The 25,320-nt window shown below is 36.2% G+C and overlaps 1 protein-coding gene across 8 annotated transcripts in view; it reads right to left on the bottom strand.

The window, feature by feature from the left end:
* Positions 1-371: 371 nt before the first annotated feature.
* Positions 372-25,320, bottom strand: part of dscamb (Down syndrome cell adhesion molecule b) — a 118,770-nt gene continuing 93,821 nt past the window's right edge. For 3 of the 8 annotated variants that reach the window (XM_077566619.1, XM_077566622.1, XM_077566627.1), the window contains 22 exons: positions 23,012-23,208; positions 22,766-22,862; positions 21,397-21,525; positions 21,023-21,190; positions 20,315-20,385; positions 18,565-18,808; positions 18,065-18,211; positions 16,675-16,830; positions 16,295-16,434; positions 16,008-16,161; positions 15,798-15,915; positions 15,465-15,631; positions 13,953-14,051; positions 13,251-13,439; positions 12,868-13,158; positions 11,080-11,256; positions 10,243-10,273; positions 10,035-10,150; positions 9,783-9,947; positions 7,316-7,516; positions 6,937-7,239; positions 372-1,612 (listed from right to left, as the gene is read on the bottom strand). In XM_077566619.1, the coding sequence (XP_077422745.1) occupies positions 1,116-1,612; positions 6,937-7,239; positions 7,316-7,516; positions 9,783-9,947; positions 10,035-10,150; positions 10,243-10,273; positions 11,080-11,256; positions 12,868-13,158; positions 13,251-13,439; positions 13,953-14,051; positions 15,465-15,631; positions 15,798-15,915; positions 16,008-16,161; positions 16,295-16,434; positions 16,675-16,830; positions 18,065-18,211; positions 18,565-18,808; positions 20,315-20,385; positions 21,023-21,190; positions 21,397-21,525; positions 22,766-22,862; positions 23,012-23,208 (3,857 nt within the window). In that variant the 3' untranslated portion in view covers positions 372-1,115. The remainder of the gene's footprint in view (positions 1,613-6,936; positions 7,240-7,315; positions 7,517-9,782; positions 9,948-10,034; positions 10,151-10,242; positions 10,274-11,079; positions 11,257-12,867; positions 13,159-13,250; positions 13,440-13,952; positions 14,052-15,464; positions 15,632-15,797; positions 15,916-16,007; positions 16,162-16,294; positions 16,435-16,674; positions 16,831-18,064; positions 18,212-18,564; positions 18,809-20,314; positions 20,386-21,022; positions 21,191-21,396; positions 21,526-22,765; positions 22,863-23,011; positions 23,209-25,320) is intronic. The other 5 variants (XM_077566621.1, XM_077566625.1, XM_077566620.1 and 2 more) reach the window with 3 other exon arrangements.

The following is a 25,320-nucleotide window of genomic DNA, read 5'->3' as shown; positions in this document are numbered from 1 at the left end:
TGGACAATTGTGACATCCTGTGGTGTTATGGGAAAATACCCTGCGCCTGCGGCATTATGGGAAAAAATGCTATGTAACGAGCATTTAGTCTAATTTTTTACCAACACGCTTCAAATGACTTTACCAAAAGGTTTGAACGACATAGTCTAGTTAAAACAGTTTAGTCCGCACTGACAGTTCCACCGCTTCCATAATTGTGCCGTTCCATATAATTTGGCTTCGCCATTTCATTGAATGGCAGCATTTGAAACAATTATTATTATTTTTAAACAATTCTAAAATACAAAATCAGAAAATAACTCGGCCAGGACATAATCACAAAAAAACAATCAGTAATGTTGGGTTCAAGCCAAAGGACTCCAAAACAGATGTGTGCAAACATGACTAAGGACTTTATTAATCAAATCATTTTCCCCGTAATATCCACAAATAAAAGTGATCTCTTTATATATATTCACATTGTATATTTTTTTTTCATCGTGACCCCCGGAAAAACAAAAAAAAACAACCTTTCTTGTGATTTCCCGCCATGCAGTCGCCAGGAAAGGTTGATAAACATCATGATTGATCGACATTGGCGTCACTCTTCTCTATTGGCTCTTTAGAGTGCGAAAACTTCCGCGGCCGGCCAATCATCAACTTTGTCAATGAAAATAAATTATGAAAGCATTCTACACCTTCAGAGTACTTTGTGATCCTCCTCCATTACACTTTATTTTTTTATATTTTCTTTTTTTATATATAATAATAGTAATCATAATAATGACTATAACTGTCCTTGATATAAATTCAATAGCATTTTTTCTCTATCTCAATTATTAAATAAATCATTTTGGCAATCCTCGTGTCGTCACTTTAGAATAAAAGAATAGTCGAGTAGAAAATAAAAGCTGCGAGATCTCAAAGAGGTGCGAGAGAATGAAAAGTCTCAAAGCAACACTGAAGAGTGAGAGAGGAAAGAAATGAAAGAAAAAGAGACAGACTCAGAGAAAGAAAGAAAGAAGGAAAAGCATCACCATCAGACGCATGTCAGAAACGGTTCTATATACAACAAAGTGTGTTGCGATAAACCATCCTTGGTCGTCCAACAATGTTTCTGCAGAGTCATGCCAGTGTTATACCAGAGTGTACGACTTGGCATAGGGGTTGTTGCTTTGTTTCAGGTGTCCTCTGGAGTCCAGCAGGGACTCCTGCGAGGTGCTGAGCTTAGCAGCCTGTGCTTGGGCCAGGTCCCCAGTGGGCGGGACTTCTGCTCGGACCTCACCCCGAGCCTCTCCACGTTCCCGGACATCTCTGTGCGGGAGGGTGGACGCCGTTCCCGGCTGCCACTGCTGCACCTCCCTTGGTGAGGGCACTTCCATGGGGGTGGGCTCCATCGGAGGGGGCCTCTTCAGGGTACGGCTCCTCTGGGGCTCCAGGCAGGTCTGGCCCATGGCTCCTCCTCCTCCTGGGCCTCCTCTTGTTTCTCCCGTAGCACCGGCAGAACCTCCGACCACTCCGGGACCCCCTCCTCCACCTGCGCCGTTGCTGCCCGCCCCGCCGCCTCGGGGCACGCTGCGGTTCAAAAGGAAGTCCATGCGGAGGTATGGCGGCAAGTGTACCAGTTCTCCTCCTAAGTGGTAACACAAAAAAATTGAAGAAAAAAGACAGTTGATGACTACTGAATCAATCAATCAATCTGAGACCAGTGAACTGTTACACTTAAAGGGGAAGTCAACCTTAAATATTTGTTGACATAATGTTATATAAACATAAAACGTGATGTTCTGATTAATAATGAATTTGAAGAATTTAAAGTTATGCAGCAAAATCCAGCCGTTTTTATCCATATCTGTGGGCGGCCATTTTGCCACTTGCTGTCGACTGAAGATGACATCACAGTTGCTAAGGCAACAACCAATCACAGCTCACCTGTTTGCTGAAGCTGAGCTGTGATTGGTTATTGCTAGCGTATTTCCACTGGAGCACACACGGAGGCCATGGAGGACGACGCTGCCCGTTATCGGTTGCTCGTTCTGTTTTTTGTGGTGCTTCAGATGTGGCACTTTTTCAGAGCTCGCAACGCAAGGAGGATCGCCGCCGCGAAGAAAAGGACGATGTTTTATCGACGGAAAGTTTTTTTTTTTTCCTCGCCGATGTCCTTTACTGATGACATCACAGGAACGACCGCCCAATCAACTGCCGTGGTGTTTTACATCATGTCCTGGGCTCGCTCTGGCCCAACGTAGGCGTGAGGGCCACGAGCAACAAGAGAGTATAAAAACTTAGAAAAAAATGTATTGTACATTTAGAACAGATATAAAATTTGTGATTAATCTTGAGTTAACTAGTGAAGCCATTTGATTAATTAAAATTAAAAAAAATGATGCCCCTAATAAAAAAAAAGAAAAGGAAATTATTTTTATTAAAATTTATTATTACATTTTATTATTATTAAATGTAAAATTATTAAATTTATTAAAGTTTAGGTTATTAAAATTATTATTAAAAATTAGGGGCGTCAGACGATTACATTTTTTAATTGTAATTAATCGCATGACTTCAATAGTTTACTCACGATTAATCCCAAATTTTATATCCGTTCTAAATGTACAATAAAAAAAATTATAGGTTGTCGCACTCCAAAAAATGTGAAACTAATAGAAATAATTCAAATGAATTTTTGACGTCTATAGCCGTCAATGGCAGTGAATGAGTTAAACATGGTCCAAGAAAGTTTGGAATCCTTGAACTTAGTCTCCCTCGATTTTGCCACTTGGCTCTTTCCAGATATATTCACACAGTCATCCACTTCGATGTGCCCATAAAGAACACACCATCTATTTTTTTTAAAGCTCACCACGCCAGGTGGCTCTGTGAGACTTTAGAGGTTGTTCTTTGTGTGTCTCACAAAAAGTGCTTAGCTGGTTGTTTAGGAAGGTTAAGAAAGTGTTCAAAAGAGTACCGGAGCTCTGGAATGTGGCTAATTAGTGAAGGGAAACTTGAATAGAAACTTGTGCTACAATATTACAAAATTGTCAGATTCAGAAGTCATTAATTGCCTATTGATGCATTACAGGAGCTTTTAACTCATTCACTGCCATAAATCCCCCCCCCCCCCCAAAAAAAAGATTATTAAAAATTAGGGGCGACAGGCGATTAACATTTTTAATTGTAATTAATCGCATGACTTCACTAGTTAACTCACAATTAATCCTAAATGTTATATCTGTTCTAAATGTACAATAAAAAAAAACAAATTTTTCATACTCTTGTTAGCAAAAGTGGAAAAAAATGCTAAACTAATATAAATTGTTCAAATTAATTTTTGACGTCTATAGCCGTCAATGGCAGCGAATGAGTTAATGTAATGCATCTGAAATCATAATTTTAATGTCTATAATTTGCAACAGATAAGCAAATTTATGCAAAGTAAGTGTGAACCAGGAGAAAATCTACAATAATGTAAGACCAAAGATATATTTCTCAATAGTTTAGTTGCACAAAAAAGTTCCAGTCAGATTTGATCAGCGCTGCAGGGTTTTACTACCTCTTGGAATAACTACTCATATTACTCCAATAACATTTACATGCAGAAATGGTGTTTGACTTTCGTTGACACATTCCAAGGATTGCAAGCAATTATTCCAAATTCAGTTTTTTTATCCCCTTTACAAATGTATTCAATTTCAAAAGCCTCCCTTAACTTTTAAACTAGCCAATAAGAATTTCGGAATTAGATTAGAGTTCAAACAATAATTCCAATCAATCACACCTCCTAAAATAATCCGATTTTCAAATCAGATCAGACAAGCCACACAATCCATCTTACTGTCAAGCCACTGAGGTTTCATGTCCACTGTAGCGTTCACAAATTGGGCTAATGATGACATTGAGGAGATCCCGCTGCCCTCGCATTCTCTTCATTCTTCATTGTTCCCTCTGCGGATGTGCACGCTCAAGCAGGTCAGGGTTCTGACATCTTTTCTCCATTTTTAGAATTCTTCTGCTTAAATCGATAACACACCGAGAGCTGGAAATCTCATTAATGTCGTGTTCACACTGTGACACGGGTTCACCCCTGGGTTTAAGGGATTGTGGTTCACATTACTATTATTCTAATCTTATAACAATCTTCACCCAGTGTGAGTCTATCTGATTTAATAAGTAATAGAAGTACGTATGGAAATGGAAGACTGATGTCACAATATAATCTTCCATGACAATGCGCATGTTAATGATTCAATGTGTTTTTTTTTCCTTTGACTATTACACTTTTTGCTATAGCATCCAGCTTTAACAACTAAGGAAATACTTAGCTCTCAAAGTGCTGCCATCATGACTAACATTCAAATACAGTATGGTACCATAGTAGGCGTTAGTGTTAATAAAAAAAAAAAGTAAATCATTAACTCAGTCACTGCCATTGACGGCTATAGACGTCAAAATGTCATTTGAACTATTTCTATTAGTTTAACATTTTTTTCCACTTTTGCTAACAAAAGTATGAAAACCTAGAATTTTTTTTATTGTACATTCAGAACAGATATACAATTTGTGATTAATCGTTAGTTAACTAGTGAAGTCATGTGATTAATTACAATTAAAAATGTCAATCGCCTGATGCCCCTAATTAAAAAAAAATAAAATAAAAATAAGGGGCGTCAGACGAAAAAAAATTGTAATCGTAATTAATCGCATGAGTTCAATGTTTGACTCACAATTAATCACAAATTTGATATCTGTTATAAATGTACAATACAATTTTTTTCTAGGTTTTCATAAAAAATTAAATGAAATGGAAAAAAAATTGTTAAACTAATAGAAATAGTTCACATGAATTTTTGATGTCTATAGTCGTCAATGGCAGTGAATGAGTTAATAAATAAATGCATTAATTAATTAATTAATTAATTTTATTCTTTTGTTGCCTGTATCCCAACAAATTCAAAATGAGCGAGCGAATACTTCCCAATCCCAACCAAAAATCCCAATCCGTTTGAATAGTAAATATATTTTCTTTGTAGTGTATTCAATTGAAAAAAGGTTGAAAAAGATTTGCAAATAATCACATTCTGTTTTCAACGTCCCAACTTCAACGGAATTGGGGTTTTATAACACACATAAATTGAATTAAATAATAAGAAAAAAATCAGTTTAAAAATGATTAATGCAAATGCATTTAAAAGTTAAATACAACTGTACCATACGTTGTAAATACAAATATACTGTACTATATTTAAAAACGTTTATACTGTAACATTCATGGTGTCCGATAAGACGCAGTGCAGTACGAAGCACATGCTACACAAAAAAAGAACACACAAGCTCACACTTATGCCGCAGTCTCCTCGCAACCGGTCAAAAAATGACCTTGATGGATTGGTTAATGAACTCACACATATTGCAGTTACATCCCTATTAATGCTTATAATAATGATGAATCTCCCAATAGGATAATGGACTTAAATAAAAACGGAAGTATTTTGCTCTTTGAAAAATAGCTGCGCTATCCACCAGGCGGCAAATTGCTACGTGATGAGATGTGAAAGAGAATATAACAAGCTGTTAATCTGCTGCCACTCTTCACTTCTGTGATTTGTGTGTCACAACAGCTGTTGAGGTTAAACTTGATGAGCAAAGTTCAGCAGAATGAATTTGAATGGAAATCAAGCTCAATTAAAGAGCCATTCAGAGGAAAATAGCGATATAAAACCCTTGGACCAGTGATATATAACGATGTTTTTTTTCTGCATATCAATAATGTAATACTCACATTCAAACATTCCGTTTTGTCTCAACACTCTGTGGTGCTGCACACACACACACACAGGATGATGAAGGATGATCTGTAGGCAGATTGATTTGCTTTTCACCTGAAGCTCAATTTCCAGATCTCCCCATTAACAGATCAGTGTCTGTGTAATTTCTTGCCTTGCCAATACCAAAAGTTGTAATGGGTACGATACGTCTTTTTGGCATCCTCTAAGGGTTATTAAGCACACTTGTATACAGGGTGGGGCCTAGACACACTGCAGCCTGCTAATTGACCAATGGTAAATCGGTTGAACACAAATCTTCACAAAACTCATTCACTGCCATTGACGGCTATAGACGTCATAAATTCATTTGAACTATTTCTATTAGTTAACTTTTGTTAACAAGAGTATGAAAACTTAGATTTAGTTTTTTGTACATTTAGAACAGATATAAAATTTGTGATTAATCGTGAGTTAACTATTGAAGTCATGCGATTAGTTACAATTAAAAATTGTAATCGCCTGTCGCCCCTAATTTTTAATAATCTTTTTTTTTTTATGAATTCATGGCAGTGAATGAGTTAATCGTGAGTTAACTATTGAAATCATGCGATTAATTACATTTAAAAAATGTAATTGAATGACACCCTTTTTTTTATTCATTCACTGCCGTTGACGGCTATTAACGTCAAAAATTCATTTGACCTATTTCTATTAGATTAACATTTTTCCCACTTTTGTTAACAAGAGTATGAAAACCTAGAATTTTTTTATTGTACGTTTAGAACAGATATCAAATTTGTGATTAATTGTGAGCTAACTAGTGAAGTCATGCGATTAATTACGATTAAAAAAAAATCATTTAATTAAATTTTTAATAGTTTTTTTTAAATAGTTTTTTCCTCGTCTTTTTTTTATCGCGTCTGGCAATTACATTTTGTAATTAATTGACACCCTTAATTTGTAATAATCGATTCTTTTTAAAAATAAAATCAAAGCAAAATAATTGTATAAGAAAAAATTATTAAAAAATAAATTAAAAAATTGATGTTTCAAAATTGATTTGGCCGGATATTGAATCGAGTAATATCGCAATATATCGCAGGAAAATATATATATATTTTTAACACTGCTACTGATGACACTTTGCTAAGTTGAACTCAGTGACCAGCACCCTAATGTGGAAACCAAGCCTTACCAGGTCTGTGCGCCTTGGGCACGGCCATATTCATAACGCGGCTGACGTCCTGAGGTTTGGGCGGCGAGGCGGTGAAGCGGCAGATGCCCGACTCGGACGGCGTGCTGGAGGCCACGCTGTCGGTGTAATCGTTGGTCCCCGCTGTCATCTGCTCGGACGAGGTGTCGGAGATGAAGCACTCGGTGATGGTGAACTTTGCATGGCGGAGCTGCTCCTCCATCTTGGCGTGCTCGTAGGCTCTGGCCAACTCCTCGTAGGTGGAGGAGGCGCTCTCGGTGGACACCATGCTGCTTCGTGCTCGATCTGATGACAGTAAGTTACATGTTAAGGCAACAGCACCCGATATTCCATTCTGTCTTGATATTATCAACACGCCCACCTGTGTCCTGTGACGGGCTGACACTGTAACTGTCGCTCTCCTTGTCCACGGATCCGGTAGCGCGTGGCGTGGGGAGTCGCCAGTCCGTGGTCAGCGTGTGTGAAGAGCTGGTGGGGTGTGGCCTGTTCAGAGTCCACTGGCTAGCGTAGCGGCTTCGTGCGGCTGCCGGGCCAGCTTTGGCAGTGCGTCTGGCGGTGGGATCTTGAGGAGAAGAGGAGGGTGCAAAATTACTAGAGTAATACAGTATATAGTGTTAATGTGAACTTTTTTTTTTCAAAAGATTAAATACTACCAAGGTTGCTGTTGAAGTCAACAACTTTTCCAGTCAAAAGAGCCATTTTAGGCCAAATAACAAAAAGTGTGTCTGCAGCCGCAAAACATTTGAAGGTTGTAATGATGGAAACAGTGTGTTAGTCTACAGTTCTGAAGGTCCAAGAGCTAATTAGAGCTGCACCATAACCCAAAAATATGCAGCATCCAATATGAACAGATTCAATTTATTTTCTTTCTTTTTTGGGGGGGATTTTCATACTTAATTTGTCATACATTTTTAGATTCTTTTTTTTTTTTGCCTTTCTATCAAATTTCTGACATTTTTGCCAATTTTATGAACTTATTAAGGTCATTTTCTGACAACAACAATTTTTGGGCCATTTTATGCTAATTTTCGGGATTTTTATTTATTTCTATTTTTGAACATTTTACAGTTACTTTTTGAACGTTTTCTTTGTTGCCTTTTCTTTTTTTTAAATCAATTTTCTGACTTTTTATGACAATTCCAAAGGCATTTAATGGTAATTTTCTGTCTTTCTTCTTTAGTTTTCTGGACATTTTATGGTTTTCTTTTCTGCTTTTTTGAAAATCATGTTTAAGGTCGGACATTTTTGGCAACTTCATGGACATTTTATGGTCATGTTTTGGACATGTTTAGGTCATTTTAAAAACTTTTTCATCTACCTTTCATTTCTCTTTGTCTGACAACTTAAAAAATTGGACCCTGACATTGTTATAATTTTTTTTTTCATTTAATCATTTAAAGAATATTTTATGTAAAAATTACAAATAAATATGTACATTATACATTCATTTCTACTATTTTTTTTAAGAGATCCACCAAATTAAGTCCTGCATATTGACTCATTTAATTTCTATACAGTGTGTGCACACTGTGCGAAAATAAAAACTAATTTTCCATTCAGTAAACTAACTTTTGGTAAGGACATGTAACTATGAATAAAGGTTTTAGGATGGTGTATTTAGTTTTGGTTTTGCCTTTACTGACCACTTACACTGGGGACAAAATGGGGCGTTGACCGAACAATTACAACAGTGAAACTTGACCTTCGTGTGACCTTACTGTTAGAATTAAAGATTTATTTTTGGGATTTAACAAAGAAGGACGAGGACACTTGGGTGAGAATGTGCCAAGGGCAAGTACAGAGACCACTACTCTTCATCAGTTCTGCTTCGGCGGAGCACAAAAAGTTACTCTACAGCACTATTTCTGAGTCGTCATGTTCACAGCTGGAAGTCGCCTCATTGACTAGATGACACGCTTGTGGTAAATCACAATCCGTTTCTGTTGCTAAATGGATATTAACTCATTCAATGCCATTGACGGCTATAAATGTCAACAATTCATTTAAACATTTTTTTTCCCACTTTTATTGACAAGAGTATGAAAAATTGAATTTTTTTTATTCTACATTTAGAACAGATATAAAATTTGTGATTAATCGGGAGTGAACTAGTGAAGTCATGCGATTAGTTACAATTAAAAATTTTAATCGCATGTCGCCCCTAATTCTTAATAATCTTTTTTTTTTTTTATGAATTCATGGCAGTGAATCATGAGTTAACTATTGAAATCATGCGATTAATTACAGTTAAAAAAAAATATTGAATGATGCCCTTAATTTGTAATCTTTTTTTTTTATTCATTCACTGCCGTTGACGGCTATTAACGTCAAAAATTCATTTGAACTATTTCTATTAGTTTAACATTTTTTCACACTTTTGTTAACAAGAGTATGAAAACTTAGATTTTTTTTATTGTACATTTAGAACAGATACCAAATTTGTGATTAATTGTGAGCTAACTTGTGAAGTCATGGTATTAATTACGATGAATTTTTTTTTTGCGCCTGACGGCCCTAATTTATGTATTTTTTTCTTCGTCTTTTTTTTTAATCGCGTCAGGCGATTACATTTTGTAATTAATTAATTGCATAACTTCAACAGTTAACTTATGAATAATCACAAATTTAATATCTGTTCTAGATGTACAAAAAAATCTAGGTTTTCATACTTGTTAATAAAAGTGGAAAAATTGTTAAACTAATCGAAATAGTTCAAATTAATTCTTGTCAATGGCAGTGAATGTCTTATTTCATGAAAACGCTCACAACAACAAGCACTACAACAACATGGAATCTTTTTGAAAAAGGAAATAGAAATGGGCACTAACAATGGTGGGACTCACTGGTTCCGGGCCTGGCATCGGAAACGTCCACCAGTGGTCCAGTGGCCTGGGAAAGAGACTGGTAGTGGACCGTATGCGTCACTGTGGATGACTTCTGCTTGTTTGTGTCGCCAAAGTCGTTATCAGTCAACAGCACTGTGGAGCGGTCATCTGCGCGGTTAAATGATAGATGTAAAGCAAAAATAAGAACATGTGGGCAAATGGCTTTTCTTTAAATGATCATAATCGAGGTCGTACCGATTGTCTCCATGGTGTCCCTCTCCTCGATGAGCAGCTGCGCTCTCGGAATATCGATGTGCATCCTTAGCGTCTGTTGCTGCTTGTTCACATTTTCTGGCGTCCGCGTGTTCTTACTGTGCACATTCATGAGAAAAAAAAAATGCATGCAATTTTTTCCTGTTACCTTGCATTGTATAAGGCTTATATTAGGATGAAAAATACTCACCTCATTAGCATTTCTGCCAGGCTTTTAGCATCTGTGAAGTCAACAATGAGACTTGAGTTAATAGGAATATCAAGCTGCCAAAACGGATAACTAGCACGGAATGTTCTGGACCGTTGTTGAAGGAGACAGTCATGTTGGTCTTTAACTCATTCACTGCCATTGACGGCTATAGACGTCAAAAATTCATTTAAACATGAAAATTTTTTTCCACTTTTGTTAACAAGAGTATGAAAACCTAGATTTCTTTTTTTTTTTAGACATACGGATATAAAATGTGTGATTAAGCGTGAGTTAACTATTGAAGTCATGCAATTAATTACAATTAAAAAATTTAATCACCTGACGCGACTTCAAGGTTATTAAAAATTCGGGGCATCAGGCGATTACAATTTTTTATCGTAATTAATTGCATGGCTTCACTAGTTAACTCACAATTCATCACAAATTTTATATCTGTTCTTAATGTACAATAAAAAATATATACGTTTTCATACTCTTGTTGACAACAGTAGAAAAAATGTTAAACTAATAGAAATAGTTCAAATGAATATTTGACGTCTATAGCCGTCAATGGCAGTGAATGAGTTAATGTAGATTTGATGGTTCAGAATTATTCACAGTAAATTGTCACATGACTTCTGTGTGTTTGTGTATGAATGTAACTTGATTCATTTCACAATATTTATTACCTACAAAACTTACTTTCACACATGCAAACATACTCACAAACTATTAGTTAATGTTTTGCAATGACAACATCAGACAAACACTACACAGAAAGGCCTGGAATTGTTGAGAAAAAACACACACACACACATTCAAAGTGATTAGACTAACCTCTGAGTCTTTTGAGTCTCTGCTCCCTGCGTCTCCTCTTTAGCACCATAAGCATAATGAACACCAGGACGGCCACCACCAGGATGGACGTGATGGTCACCACCATCTTCAAACCTCCGCTGCCTGACATGTTGTCAGAGATGGGATCGCCTGTTTTCAGTAATGGAGGGATGGTACCTTGAAAGAAACACATTTAGACACATTTAAAGGGGGTTAATGACTTTTTAATGAACACTCCTTTTAGTGTGTAATATCATAAAGTACAGGGTACAAACAAAAACATGCATAGTATAAATTTGTGCAATTTTGTTATATGTTCAATAATTCTTTAAAAAGCTTTGCGTTTATCGTGTTTTTAAATTCCAAAAAATATAATGAAATAAAATGTATTTATACGTTTACAGCATCTCAGAATGATCAGGCATTTGTCTACAATTTCTCCAGTGAGAGAAGAAATGTTGCCTTGATCCGCGTGAGGCTCGTGTCGAATGTTTGCTTTTTATTCCAGCAGCTGAGCTGTCAAATTGACAGCCCCCGCCAAAAAAAATCATGTTTGCCCACACATAGCGAAAAGCACATCCACGCACACTTACGCCATCCTGACAGGCAGCTTAAACTCCTCAAGCAAAAGCCCTCAAAGTAAATTAATGAGCAGTGTGGAGTGTGGCGCTCTCATCGCCTCCTGTCTGTCCGCCTTAAAAGCGTCCTTTCAGTGTGAATGGCACAATCTGTAGTTGCACAATAAAGCTATACAATTAAATATGAAGAGACGCGTTCATACTTCACTGGAAGCGTGACGGTGGAATTGTATTCAGAGACAATGTTGTGTTGGCATAGCGACTGAGTAGCAGCTCACAAACGCAAAATCGATTTAATGAGGGCAAAACTACCGTAAGTGTCCAGAAGCCCTCTGTGAAAAGTTTGTCAGGGGATTTTTAGGAATATCAACTTTATATTTGTTAATTGACTTGGTAATTAATGAGATTCAACAATACTAGAAAAAAAATACATAAATAAATTATATATATATATATATATATATATATATATATATATATATATATATATATATATATATATATATATATATATTAGGGGTGTCAGGTGATTAACTTCAATAGTTAACTCACAATTAATCGCAAATGTTATATCTGTTCTAAATGTACAATAAAATGTACAATAAAATGTACAATAAAATGTACAATAAAATGTACAATAAAATGTACAATAAAATGTACAATAAGTTACATACTCTATAGAAGTTGAAAAAAAGGTAAACTAAGAGAAATAAGGCTGCATCTTTTGTCATTGATGCAGTAATTTCATAATCATAAAATTGAGTTAAAATTAAAAACATGTACCGTACTGTGATATTGATTTGTGTTGAGGTAATAATTCTGCCACTAGATGGCATAATTGTATTTGTAAGGTGGTGATAGCTCAATGCATTTTTCTTTTCATATTAAATGCTATCTAATCTTTAACATGAACTAACTTGTGAAATTCTGCATGTTTTTAAAATGGTAAAATACAACTTGACCCCAGTCTTCACAAACATCTGCATCATTCTTAAATTTATTACTGCTAAATTTTGACGTGGACGTGTATGCTGCGTTGCGACTGGAATTCTCCCAGTACCGGCTTCCTAAGTAAGGCGCGGTCATTAATAGTGCGTTAAAAAAATTGCATAATTGTTACTGAAACAGCATCACTTTTGCATTTTTCTATAGTAAAAAAAAAAAAAAAACATTACTACTAGAAATAAATAGTTCAAAATGTCAAACTCACTTCCATCTGCAGTGAGAGTGGCAAAGGTGAGCTTCTTTTCTGCTGAGCCAGCACTGTTGATGACCTTCATTTGCAAGTCGTACCAGGTGGCCTCCTGCAGGTCGTACAGGATGTAGCTCTTGGTCAGCGACGTTCGCTGAGCCGTGGTCCAGGTGGCCGAGTCCACGGCTTTGTACTCGAGTACGAAGGAGGTGATTGGGCAGCCGCCGTTGTTCCAGCCAACCAGATTGAGTCTGGCCCGAGTGGAGTTGATGCTGGTGAAGAGTTCATGTTCTTTGGCAAACTGCGGTTCTGAGGAGCGCGCACACAGATGGTCAAGCAGCAGCTGGGTTATTTGACTCAGCATATTTCAAAACATCCATCCACCTGTCAATCCATCCTACCTTTCCCATGGGTTTTAGCTTCAATTATCTCACTGATTCTGCCCGGCCCAACAGCGTTCTGGGCCGTCAAGGTGAATTTATACCACGTGCCACACTTTAAGTTCTCCAGACGGTAAAAACGCTCACTGGGGCTGATGGGAAAACTGCCCCACTGCTCGCTGTTGTCTTCTGAATATTGCAGTATGTATCCTGCCAATGAAAAGATGACAGAATATGTCATGAAAATATTTTGAATTCTATTTGGCGAGTAGCCTAAGTGTAATTTCTGGAGAAATTGCGTGGGAATGCTGAAAGCTGAATGCTATGATTTGAATGCATGTAGAATGCTTTTGAAGTAAATTGAGAGATAAATTATGAAATGATGGCCTCCTCCTGAATTTTTGAAGAAATTTGTACAGTGTAAATCGAAAGTATTATGTGGGAGTTGTTACACGGCAAAAAAAGTGTGGAGAATACAAATAACGTGGGAATGTTTCAGCATTCTCATAATAATGAAAATATTGTTCTTCTAAATATGCATTGCCTGGTTAAAATCGAATAAGGATCTGCAGGCACTCTGGATAAAGTTGTATAATGTGCTTGCTGAATCGACATTATTATTATTATTATTATTATTATTATTATTATTTTAATACTGAGCTCTAAAAACAAAAAAATGAATCTAAATTATAGGTTGCAAATTGATATGCCATTATGTCTCACCTCTGATGGAGCTGCCGCCATTGTCTCCTGGTATCCATGACAACGTGATTGAAGTTGTGGTGGTCTTGGTCACTGTGAGACGCGGCTGATCAGGAGGTACTGAGGATGTAAAGATAAAGCCACTTTAATGCATTATATCGGGATACTCTCCATCGTAACGTGGATTTTTTTTTCTCATAGTAAAAATATCATTTTTATTAGTATAATTGTGTTAAATTAATGTGTTAGATATATTATTTACTTACCATTTATAGAAATTATTGTCTTTTTTTTTCTTTCTTCTCTTTCTTCCATAATGACTGTATGTTGAAAGCAGCACCAGGAATATTTTGTGTTTGTGTGTAAATGTGTGAGTGTGGAGTAGGATATGTGTACGTGTATATATCTATAGGTTATGTGAATATGTACATTTCTAATAAGTACCGTATGTTCTGAGTTGTTTGGTCATGTCTGTGATGTCTGTTTTTTTGTGTTGTGACGGAATTATATTTGTTTTGTTTACATAGACCTTGGTTTAGCTTGTCTGTCAGATTTTTTTTGTTTTTTGTGTTTCTCTGGGTTTGTTGGTTATGTTTGTGACGTTTGTTTTTTGCGTTGTGACGAATTGTATTTCTCTTGGCTAGATAGTCTTTGGCAAAGACTGTTGATCAGAATTTTTTTTTTCTTTTACAGATTTTTTTTTTTTAATGAAAATTGGGTCTTTTTTCTGTCTCGGGGTTTGTTGGTTATGTTTGTGACGTTTGTTTTTTGCGTTGTGATGAATTGTATTTCTCTTGGCTAGATAGTCTTTGGTAAAGACTGTTGGTCAGATTCTTTTTTTTTGTTGCAGATTTTTCTTGTTCTGTTCTGTTTTTAAATGAAAAAAAAAATGAAATCGTGTCTTTTTTATGTTGTTGTGGGAACTAATGTAGCTTATACATTGGTATTTTAATGTGTGATTAACTCATTCACTGCCATTGACGGCTATTGACGTCAAAAATTCATTTGAACTATTTTAATTTGTTTAACATTTTTTTCCACTTTTGTTAACAAGAGTATGAAAACCTAGATTTTTTTATTGTACATTTAGAACAGATAAAAAAAATTATGATTAATTGTGGGTTAACTTTTGAAGTGATGCGATTAATTACAAGTAAAAAATGTAATCGCCTGACGCGATTTAAAAAAAAGAAAAGATTATTAAAAATTAGGAGCGAATTTTTAATCGCAATTAATTTCATGACTTCACGAGTTAACTCACAATTAATCACAAATTTTATATCTGTTTTAAATGTACAATAAAAAAATTCTAGGTTTTCATACTCTTGTTAACAAGAGTGGAAAAATAGGTTTAACTAACAAAAAATAGTGCAAATAAATTTTTGACGTCTAGAACCATCAATGAGTTAAATATGAGTTAATTAAGAATGGAACATCTTGTTTGTAATGTCTGAAAAATGTAAAATTAAAAAAAACGAGTTTCCAAAATATATATGCATAATTTAAAAAAAATTCATGTCCATGATGACTTGCCTTGAACCTGCAGGTTAAGCGTGATCTCGTCTGAGCCCCAGTTGTTGCTGGCCACGCAGCTGTAGTTGCCGGAGTCCTCTGCTTTCACTGTGCGGATGATGAAGCTGCCGTTGGCGTGGACGCTCCGTCGGCCATCCACCAGGACAGGCGTGGGAGTCCCATTGGTGCTGCGGAAAAATTGGTTGGATTATAACTAGGAATTATAATACACTTTTTTTATATTTTTTTTAAACTCAACTCTTGAGTAGTCACAACAATTTAATGTAACATACAGTTTTCTGTAACGTACCCTCCTTAAATTTTTGGTGGAACGTTTATCGACGTGTGACTTACTTTCCCTTGAGCCACTTGATTGTGGGAGGAGGATCCCCAACAGCTTTGCACGGCAAGACAATGTCCTTCATCCAAGGAGTGGTCACTGTTCCATTAAAGGTTAGAATTCTGGCTGGAGCTAAACACAACACACAAGCAGTGACACGCAATGTCAAAACAGGAGAAAGATGCAACGGGAAGTCCCCCAAATCTATCCTTGGCCCACTGTACCTTTGGCCAGAGGCTCCACTGTGATCTTCTCACTGTTGTTGCCATGACCGGCGGCAGTCACAGCCACCACCCAAATGCTGTACTGCCTGTTCCGGGCCAAATTAGTGATCCTGTAGAAATATGCGTCGGGAGAGGCCTCAAACTCGCTCATCACCTGCAAATTGGAGAGGAGAGGTGATTACTGTATCACTGTGGAGCCACGGTCTTTCTACAGCATTGTGATTGGAGTCATACAACACCAATGTAAAAAAAAAAAGGAGAGAGACAATCCTGTGGCAAACAAACACTATTACCATCGGATGCAGGTTCGAGCAGAAGACGATGTATTTCCTGATGATGCCGTTGAGCTTGAGAGGTGGCAGCCAGGAGACAAACACCACAGAGCTGCTGGAAGCAGCGGCCTTCACACCTGCTGGGGGACCAGGAACTACGACGGACAGAAAAAAAAATGCTAAGTCAGAAAAGTAAATAAACACACATTTAGTAGGGAGGATACCAATAACTCTGTTTGAAAAGTGATCTCTCAGAATTCTGTTTTTTTTTAAATGAAAACCTTGTTTGACTTCTTAGCATTATGCAATACAGTTAAACCACCAAAGGGTTACAGAAAACAAGAACGAAAACATCAAAGTTTCACATACGTTTGTTTTCCACTGCAGCGTCTTACCATCCTCTTTGGTGCGCACGTAGATCTGTTCACTGCGTACGCCATCTCCAGCATTAGTGAAGGCTAACACCTGAATGCTGTAGTTTGTGTACTTCTCCAGACCATCCAGTTCCAGAGATGGCTGACTGGTGGTTACGTTCCTGATTTCTCCAAGTTCTAATACACGGGGGGAAATGAATTTATGAGCCTAATATGCATAATACTCATTGAAGTTTTTATTTTTATGATTGATATAACCACTATAAGGAAAGAAATTACAATTAGAATTTATTTAAAAATAGAGTTTATGTCATAAATAGTAATGTAATTTTGTAATAACTACATAGCACATTTATCAACTCATTCACTGCCATTGACGGCTATAGACGTCAAAAAATCATTTTAACTATTCCTATTTAAAGAAAATCCACTTTTGTTCACAAGAGTATGAAAACCTAGAAAAAAATTGTACATTAAGAACAGATATAACATTTGTGATTAATTGTGAGTTAACTATTTAAGTCATGCGATTAATTACAATTAAAATATGTAATCGCCTGAAGCTCCTAATTTTTAATAATCTTTTCTATAAAAAAAAACATTTTTAAATGTAGGCTTTCATACTCTTGTTAACAAAAGTTGAAAAAAAAAGTTAAACTAGTAGAAATAGTTAAAACGATTTTTTTGCATTTATAGGCGTCAATAGCAGTGAATGAGTTAAATATTTGCAATAACTGCGTGTGTGTGTGTTTTCTAGATGATTTGTTTGCACTGATTCTGAATCTGCCCTTGTTTTTTTCTATAGCACTTTAGGTAGTGCTATAGTAATAATAATAATAATAATAATCATGATAATAATAATAATAATAATAATAATAATAATATGAAATATAGTATGGTAATATATTTAGCAATATTTTTTTATTTATTATAGGCTAAGCGGTTTGGATAATGGAAGGATGGAAGGGTTAGTTAGGTTCTGCAACCGATGGATTTTTTTTCTGGAACATCATAGCGATAAAATTGCAATACATGGCAAATCCGTATTGCACAAGCTTTCATAGGTCAAACTTAAAATCAAAAATGAGAATATCTCAAAAACCCGATGTGCTAGAAAAGGAAAGACATTTTTTGAAATGAATGTCAAAAATGTGTTTAGGGATACTATCTCTTATTATTATTAAACCCATTATGCAATTTGAAAGACGACATAACGTTAAAATACACCAGTTGAGAAATACTTCCAAATCATTACAGGCATTCTAGTAGAGTATAATGATGCAACAGTGCCCCCTAGTGCAACACTTGTAAAAAAACTAGCATTGGAGAACACGTACTGTATTTAGAATTTAATGTTGACTTCAACAGCAATTCAATGCATACCGTTAGGACTTCCATGTTAAATAAATACCTCCATCAGGCAGGTTTGCCCAATAGATGACTCTGTAGCCCTGCAGGTTTCCATTGAGAGCCTCTCTCGGAAGCTGAATCCAGGAGAGCGAGATTACCTCGGGGGACTTGGCCACAGCCAGCACATTTTCAGGAGGCCGAGATGGCACTGAGAGAAAAACATTGGCACTCGTCTTACTGTGTGCTTGAACGCAGAAAGAAAAGTTTGAAATTAAATAGATTTGGAAAGGAATGGCAATTTTAAATGTTCTATTTAGGTGGCTAGATAAATTAACTGTACTTATCACAAAGGCGCTCTAAATAAAATAAATAGATAAATAAATAAGTTCAAATTCAACTGTTGGCTGTCTGAAATTGAATTTTTGTGGAAACCATAAAAAAAAAAAAAAGCTAATGAATTTTGAAAGTCCATCGTCAAGACTTATGAACTGGGTAGTTCATCTTAGCTTAGACCAATTGTGGTATGAAAATTGAAAACAGCATTTTGAATACCACGCTTACCATCCTCTAAGGTTTTGGTGACCACCTGCTGCGAGGACGGTCCGGTCCCTGCCCGGTTAGCCGCTTGGACCACCACGCTGTACTGCGTGAACTTTTTGAGGTTGTCCAGCACAATGCTCTCCATTGTGTCTCCTGTGGTGTCCACGCTGATGATGGTGAACTGGTGACCTCCGCCGGGGCTGTACTCCCGGTAGCCCACCTGGTATCCTCGGATCACGCCGTTCTGCAAGTGCTTGTGGGGAGGCTGCCGGAGATGAGAAATAATTCATTAGCATGTAAGCATTTATGGGTGTAAAATAGAGGGAATAAAAAAAAAAATGAAATTAATAAACTGAATTTGCATACATGTATGTCATTTTATTGAGCATTAATACTCATATTGAGGCCAGTGAGGGTGCATTTGTATTCTCCGGTTTGTAGAAGACGACCGAGCTTCCCCGAGGAGACCAAAGTTTTAAAATTATGTTTGAATCTGCTTTTTTTACTGTTTCAGTGATTCGATTTAGGCATCACAATTACTTGCTTGGTTTAGGATAACAAAATAGTCTTTCTATCCGTAAGATCGACAGATTCTCTTTCAATTATCAAAACCCTTCGGCAGAGTTCTTCTCACATGGATGCTTTTCTTATTCTTTTCATTTCAGGCAGGCTGCTTTGACAGTTTTTTTTTTAATTTTAATTCCCAAGGCTAATCCTAAAATATCTGATGCCCCGCAAAACATGTGACGTCTTCAACCATTTGATAATATGAATGAATGTCTTGTATAGATGGCACAATGCAACATTCAAATTGGACCAAAAAAGCAACATGTGATGAAGCTTGAAGAGACCATGCCATGTATTGTTTTTTTTCTCTGTATGACCTCAATTGATATGAATGAAAAGGCTGTGGTGTGTTGACGTTGTTGATGTTTTTTTTTCAACCATATAACATTTACTTTTTAGTTTCATTAAAACACACACACACACACACACACACACACACACACACGCACACACACACACACACACACACACAGTGTGATATCTTGTAAAAAACGTTTGTAAATTTTTTTTACAAAAAGTTTTATTAAAAAAAACAAAACAGTGTGATATCTTGTAAAAAAAATAGAATTACAAAATAAAAAGTTAATAATAAAATAAAAAAATAAAAAACAATTTTCAACACACATTATTTTTTTAAAGCAACTTAAAATAAAAAGTGATATGAATTACTGTGTGTTGACGTTATTGATGGTTTTTTTCAGCCATATAACATTTTTATTTTTTAGTTTAATAAAAAACAGTGTGCTATCTTGTAAAAAAATACAATTACAAAAGAAAAAGATCATAATAAAATAAAATGAAAAATAAAAAAATAAAAAATTACAATTAAAAAAAATAGTGTAACCAATTTTCAATAAACATTTTTTTAAAGCAATTGAAAATAAAAAGTGTGATATTTTATAACATTCAAATTTTTTCTTTACCCATTTCTTTTAAATTTGAGAAAATATTTAGGTATTTTTCAAAGTTCTTTTTTTTTTTTTCTTTTTCTTTTTCAGGAGAGCTCAGTATTGTTCATTCGATTTGACATCATCATTGCTCTCCTTTTTAAAAAAAAAAAAAAAACAAACAAACAAGGTATTTTTCAAAGTTCTATTAACTTCTGGTAACCTGATCCAGGTCATGTTTTTTTCCCCCAATTCATTAATATAAGTATCAGGCTGGGAAAAAAAAAAAAAAAAAAACATGCAGTAGATTTTGGTACCTTCCAGGAAACTTTGATGCTCTGTGGGGAGGTGGGCTCCAGAGTGACATCTTGTGGAGGACCGTCAGGAGCTGCGGAATGAAATCCATCAGTCAGCATTACCAAGCACTTGAGTCTTAAATGGGACAGATTATCAGCCATAAAGGGCAATTTACTTTACACTTTAATTTCACTAGAGGGTGCTGTCGAGTTAAAAATAAAGGCTCTGAGAGCTCACTATCCTTAATGTACCTTTTAGCTTAATGTGCATAATAAAAACAATATTATTTAAATGTGACAAATGCTTTACTTACTTTGAATTTCATGTTTTATCTCATTAAGTTAATTTAATGTGCTCAAAGGGGAATCAGTACAAGTACAAAATAAATTAACATTTATTGAGGTGGCTAACACGCCAGGATGATGGGTAAGAAAAAGCCCTCACATTTATAAACAGTTATTTCATGACAAACTTTCCTCGCACATATTCATGCATGCATTTTTCTATGGTATCATAAAATTAGTCATATCATTGTCTACTTAAATTAATAAAAGCCACACCTCTAATAAACACCACTTTTTGGCACTGTCTTTTAACAAAACAGTTTTCCTCAAGTGACCTCTGCTGAGACGCAGTGTCCCAACTAATCACGGAATTATTTGTCTTGAATATGCCACACAAATGCCTCAGGCCACGATATGGCAAAATAGAGTGAGTCACTCTCTAACCAGCTTCATCGGTAGTAATGGTGAGTTCGTTGCTCGGGTTGCTGTTGCCGATGATGTTCTTGGCAACCATGCGGATGTTGTAAGTGGACGAAGGGTGGAGGTCAATGATGGTGGCCTGGTTGAGCTGCGGTGACACATCTTTGGTAACTTGGGCTGATAGCCATGAAGCTGAGAAGGATAAGACAGAAAGACAAGCAACCAGAAATGTTATCTTGTCATATTGTGGACATAAGCCAAATTAGAACATCAAATGAAAATAAAATTTAAAAAAAAGACTATGTTTTTTGTGTGTGCTCTGACCCAATTGTCTTAACTTTTTTTATTTTTTTATTTTTACATTTTCCATCCACATCAAGATTGAATATGATAATTACCTGATTTGTTCTTGCACTCTATGTCATATCCTGTAATGGGGCTGTTGCCATCGAAACCCATGGTCCAGCGAAGAGCTATGGTCCTGTCTTTGACTTCCCGGATCTCCACCTCAGGAGGGTCAGGAGGCTCTGGGGGAAAAATGTGAAGAAAACAAATAAAATGACACAACATTTGCTTTGAACAGAGATGTTTACACTTGAAAAAGAGTAAAATAAAGAATTGAAATAAATAAATAAAAGTCACTCAAGGGTGAGGTTATTTTAGTAAAACTAACGAAAAAAACTAAAACTAAAATTCAAAAAACAATAACAACATTAAAAACGAAAATGCTTTTTAAAACACAAAAATTAACTGAAACTACATTTTATGTTTACAAAACTAATTAGAACTAACCATAATTCATTTTAGTCTTTTACTTTGGTAATCAATTTAATGCATGAGCCTTTGGAGTTGATTTATTTTGATATTAACCGGAATAAGGACATTTGAAAGTGTGTCACACAAAAGTGACGTCATCTAGCAGCAGCCAATAGTAAAGCACCTTCAGATGATGTTGCTCCCATGTTTTTTTTTTTTTAATATTTCGCACAAGTAATACAGACTAAAAAAACAAAAAAACTAAAACTAATACTGCAACTAACTAAAACTAAACTAAAAGTAAGCATTTATGAAATAACTAAAACCAATACAAACTAACAGAACCACCCTAAAAACTAATTCAAACTAACTAAATTTGAAAAACTAAACTCAAAACGAAATAAAAACTAACTAAAATGAAAAATTCCTAAACTATAATAACCCTGCTCAAGGGTTGAGGAACGAACTCACGACCTTCAGCTTGGGAGACTGCCACACTACCACCTGAGCTATGCCCCTCCTACTGTTTGCTTGTATCCAAGACAAGACCAAAAATTATGTTTTTGGTTGGAGTCATAGAAGATTCCAGCTGACACGAGGGATATACTAACACTCAGCAGGAGCTGCGTGGCTCAGGGAGTAGATCAGCTGTCTCCCAAATTGTGAGTTCGTTCCTCAACCATTGAGTGACTTTCATTCATTTTTTTCCTTTTCAAATCTTTATTTTACTCTCTTCCAAGTGTAAATATTACTTTAAAACTGAGTATATTTGGTCCCACTCTAAATAGAGTCAAAAACAGACAGGACAGAGCAATTATTTTGTTTATGTTTATCTTTATCCGTATGGAAAAACAAACAACACGGAGGGAAAATAATTAATTAGGTATTTAATAACTAGAGCTTTACATGTAAGATATTTATATGCACAATTTTAAAACATCTGTATACATACTTGCAAGTGCTGTAGTTTAACGGAACATTTTAAAATCATCCCATTTGAAGTGTTTTTACCTTGCACAGTGAGCTGTATGATTCCTCGATCTTCTCCAAAGGAGTTGATGGCGTGGCAGGAGAAGAAACCAGAGTCCTCGCGTACCGTGGGCATAATCTGGAGAGGGAAAACACACATTCCTGTGATTAAGGAAGAGAGTCGCTAATAATGACCATGATCATCTGGAGGCAATGTACTAATTTAGTAATAGAATTAGCCAGATGTAACTGTATTTGGGCCCGACTCTTTGGGACTGTAACACTCACCACCAGCGTTGAGATGACTTCGTCGGCCACCTCCTTGACGGCGACTATGTATCGGCTGGTCTCAGGGTTGATGATGCGTTCTTCTTTCTCCCAGCGCACCATGATGGGCTTCTCTCCATGTGCTATGCAGCTCATCTTCTTCTCTTCCCCCTGTGTGGCCAGGGTAGTGTTGGGATAGGACGTGATCATGGCCGGGACTAAAAATGGAAGACACAGAGGGAATATCAATTGGTAAGGAGAAAGCGACCGACTGGGATCATGATAGCAATCGAGTCATGTCATACGTTTGAATGAGAGTTTTCATTTAGAGACACACAAAAAAAGACACAAAATAAAGGGACATAAGTAATTTAATATGACTGTGGTTTGGGTTGGGTCATGGGGTCATTGGGTTATGATGTTGGTGCTTTCTGTTCTTATGATAATGTTTGACGATGAATTAACAGCCACTCTTAGTTTGTCTGGTCTTATGTTGTTACAATGTCCCTTAAGATGACAATATGATAATGTTGTCAGTTGCTTTGGTCCTATATTAGTCACATTTAATTTGTCTAGCCACTATTATTTTATTTTATGATATAGACCTTTATTCTGTCATATAGAATTGAGAATTGCCCTAAAGCGAGAGTTACTGAATGACATTTTTGACATTATGTCGAGTTTCCTTGGTGTAGATTTCTCTCAGCACAGAAGTTTCTTCCATGCAAGCTGTCTTCCTTGAGTTCTGCATCCAGCCCGCTCAAGGTTCTTATAAAGGTTTCTTTAAAGCCATCTAAATCCAGCCCTGCTCTCTGTTGTTACTTTGTATTTCTTTTTTTTTATTGCTGAAGCATTCCCACATATGTTATTGTGATTTTTATTCTCCTCACTTTTTTGCCGTGAAACAACTCCCACGTAATACTCCCAGGCTATATATCGTTTGATTCCACATTACTTACAGTATTCACACAATTTTATGTTAAATATCCACTTTTCCCCATTCATTTTCAATGGGACTGACATTGAACTTTTTCTAAGTACCCCTTTCCACGCCCACTGCCTTACATACAACTGATCACTATTGCCAGGTGTGTCTGATTCTGCTCCGTGGCACAGTTGGTAAAGTACATCGTCCAGTAACCAGGAAGTTGCAGGTTTGAATCCCACCTCCGACTGTACATTGCAAATTTATTGATGGCCGTTATGCTAACTGATATACATGTATACATATCATATCAGGAAATTGATTATAATCTCACTGGAATGATGTTATCTTTCAGCATCAGACGACACTTTTCAAAAAAAATACGCCATTTGCCATGAATTTGAACAAGCCAATTCAATTTAAACCCCGCTTGGACCGCATTTAGTACATTTGATGGTTTGATACCAGCTAACTATCATATCAGGAAACGGATTAAAATTTCTCTGAAATGACTAAATCCCAACCTTTAACAGATTGCAGTTCACATTTTCTTTTTATTTATATGTCATTTAACTACACTTAAAAATGTGTAATTTTCAAATGATTTATCTTTCAATTTACTTTACAAGCACATGCATTCAAATCTTATCATTCAGCTTTTCAGCATTCCTACGCAATTTCTGCAGAACGATATTTATTTATTTGCTAGTCTTTTGGTACACAATTTGTTGAGAGGATCTGATTTGGTATCATCATTTGTAAATACATACTTAAAAAAAAGAAAGAAAGAAATGTATTTCCTGCTCAGCACAGCGAGCATCTAACTTCGTCTAAATTCTCTCCGCCTGCTTTGATGATGACAGTGAGCGGTAACGTGCAGCTTTTTGAGGAAGACGCTGCCGAGACGAAGAAGAAAGCCGTGACTCCTGACTGAACTCCCATCGGTCTGAGCGTGGAGTCTGTCTGGCGGAGTGCCGTAACCACACACCGGACTCATTATCAACACATCTCGTCTGTGTGTGCTCGTGCGTGTGCATGTGCGTGTGTGATTCAGCAGAATGAGTATCTGTTGTTAATGTCTCTCACCCAGACTGCTCAGAGTCTTTTTACTCATTCTCACACCTTCTTTCATATTTCTCACACGAGGCCGATTAGTCCAGAGACTTTGGGCTATAATGATCAGGCAAAAAGTGTGAAGCTGCTGAATTGGATTACACCATATTAGTTCTGAAGCTCTGAGCACAGAGCGTGCATGTGCTAATCTTTATCTCCGAGCACATTATAGGTATTGTCCTTCTGCTTCTTATAAAAATATCCAAAATATGTCTGGACTGTGCCAGTACTACACTGGTGAAATTATAATATAATCTCGATCTCACCATCATCTCGGAGGACAAAACCGAGG

The sequence above is a fragment of the Vanacampus margaritifer genome, chromosome 5, assembly GCF_051991255.1.
Source record: "Vanacampus margaritifer isolate UIUO_Vmar chromosome 5, RoL_Vmar_1.0, whole genome shotgun sequence".
NCBI lineage: Eukaryota > Metazoa > Chordata > Actinopteri > Syngnathiformes > Syngnathidae > Vanacampus > Vanacampus margaritifer.
The sequence above is the reverse complement of the archived record's forward strand: the minus strand, read 5'-3'. Positions and strand labels throughout refer to the sequence as shown.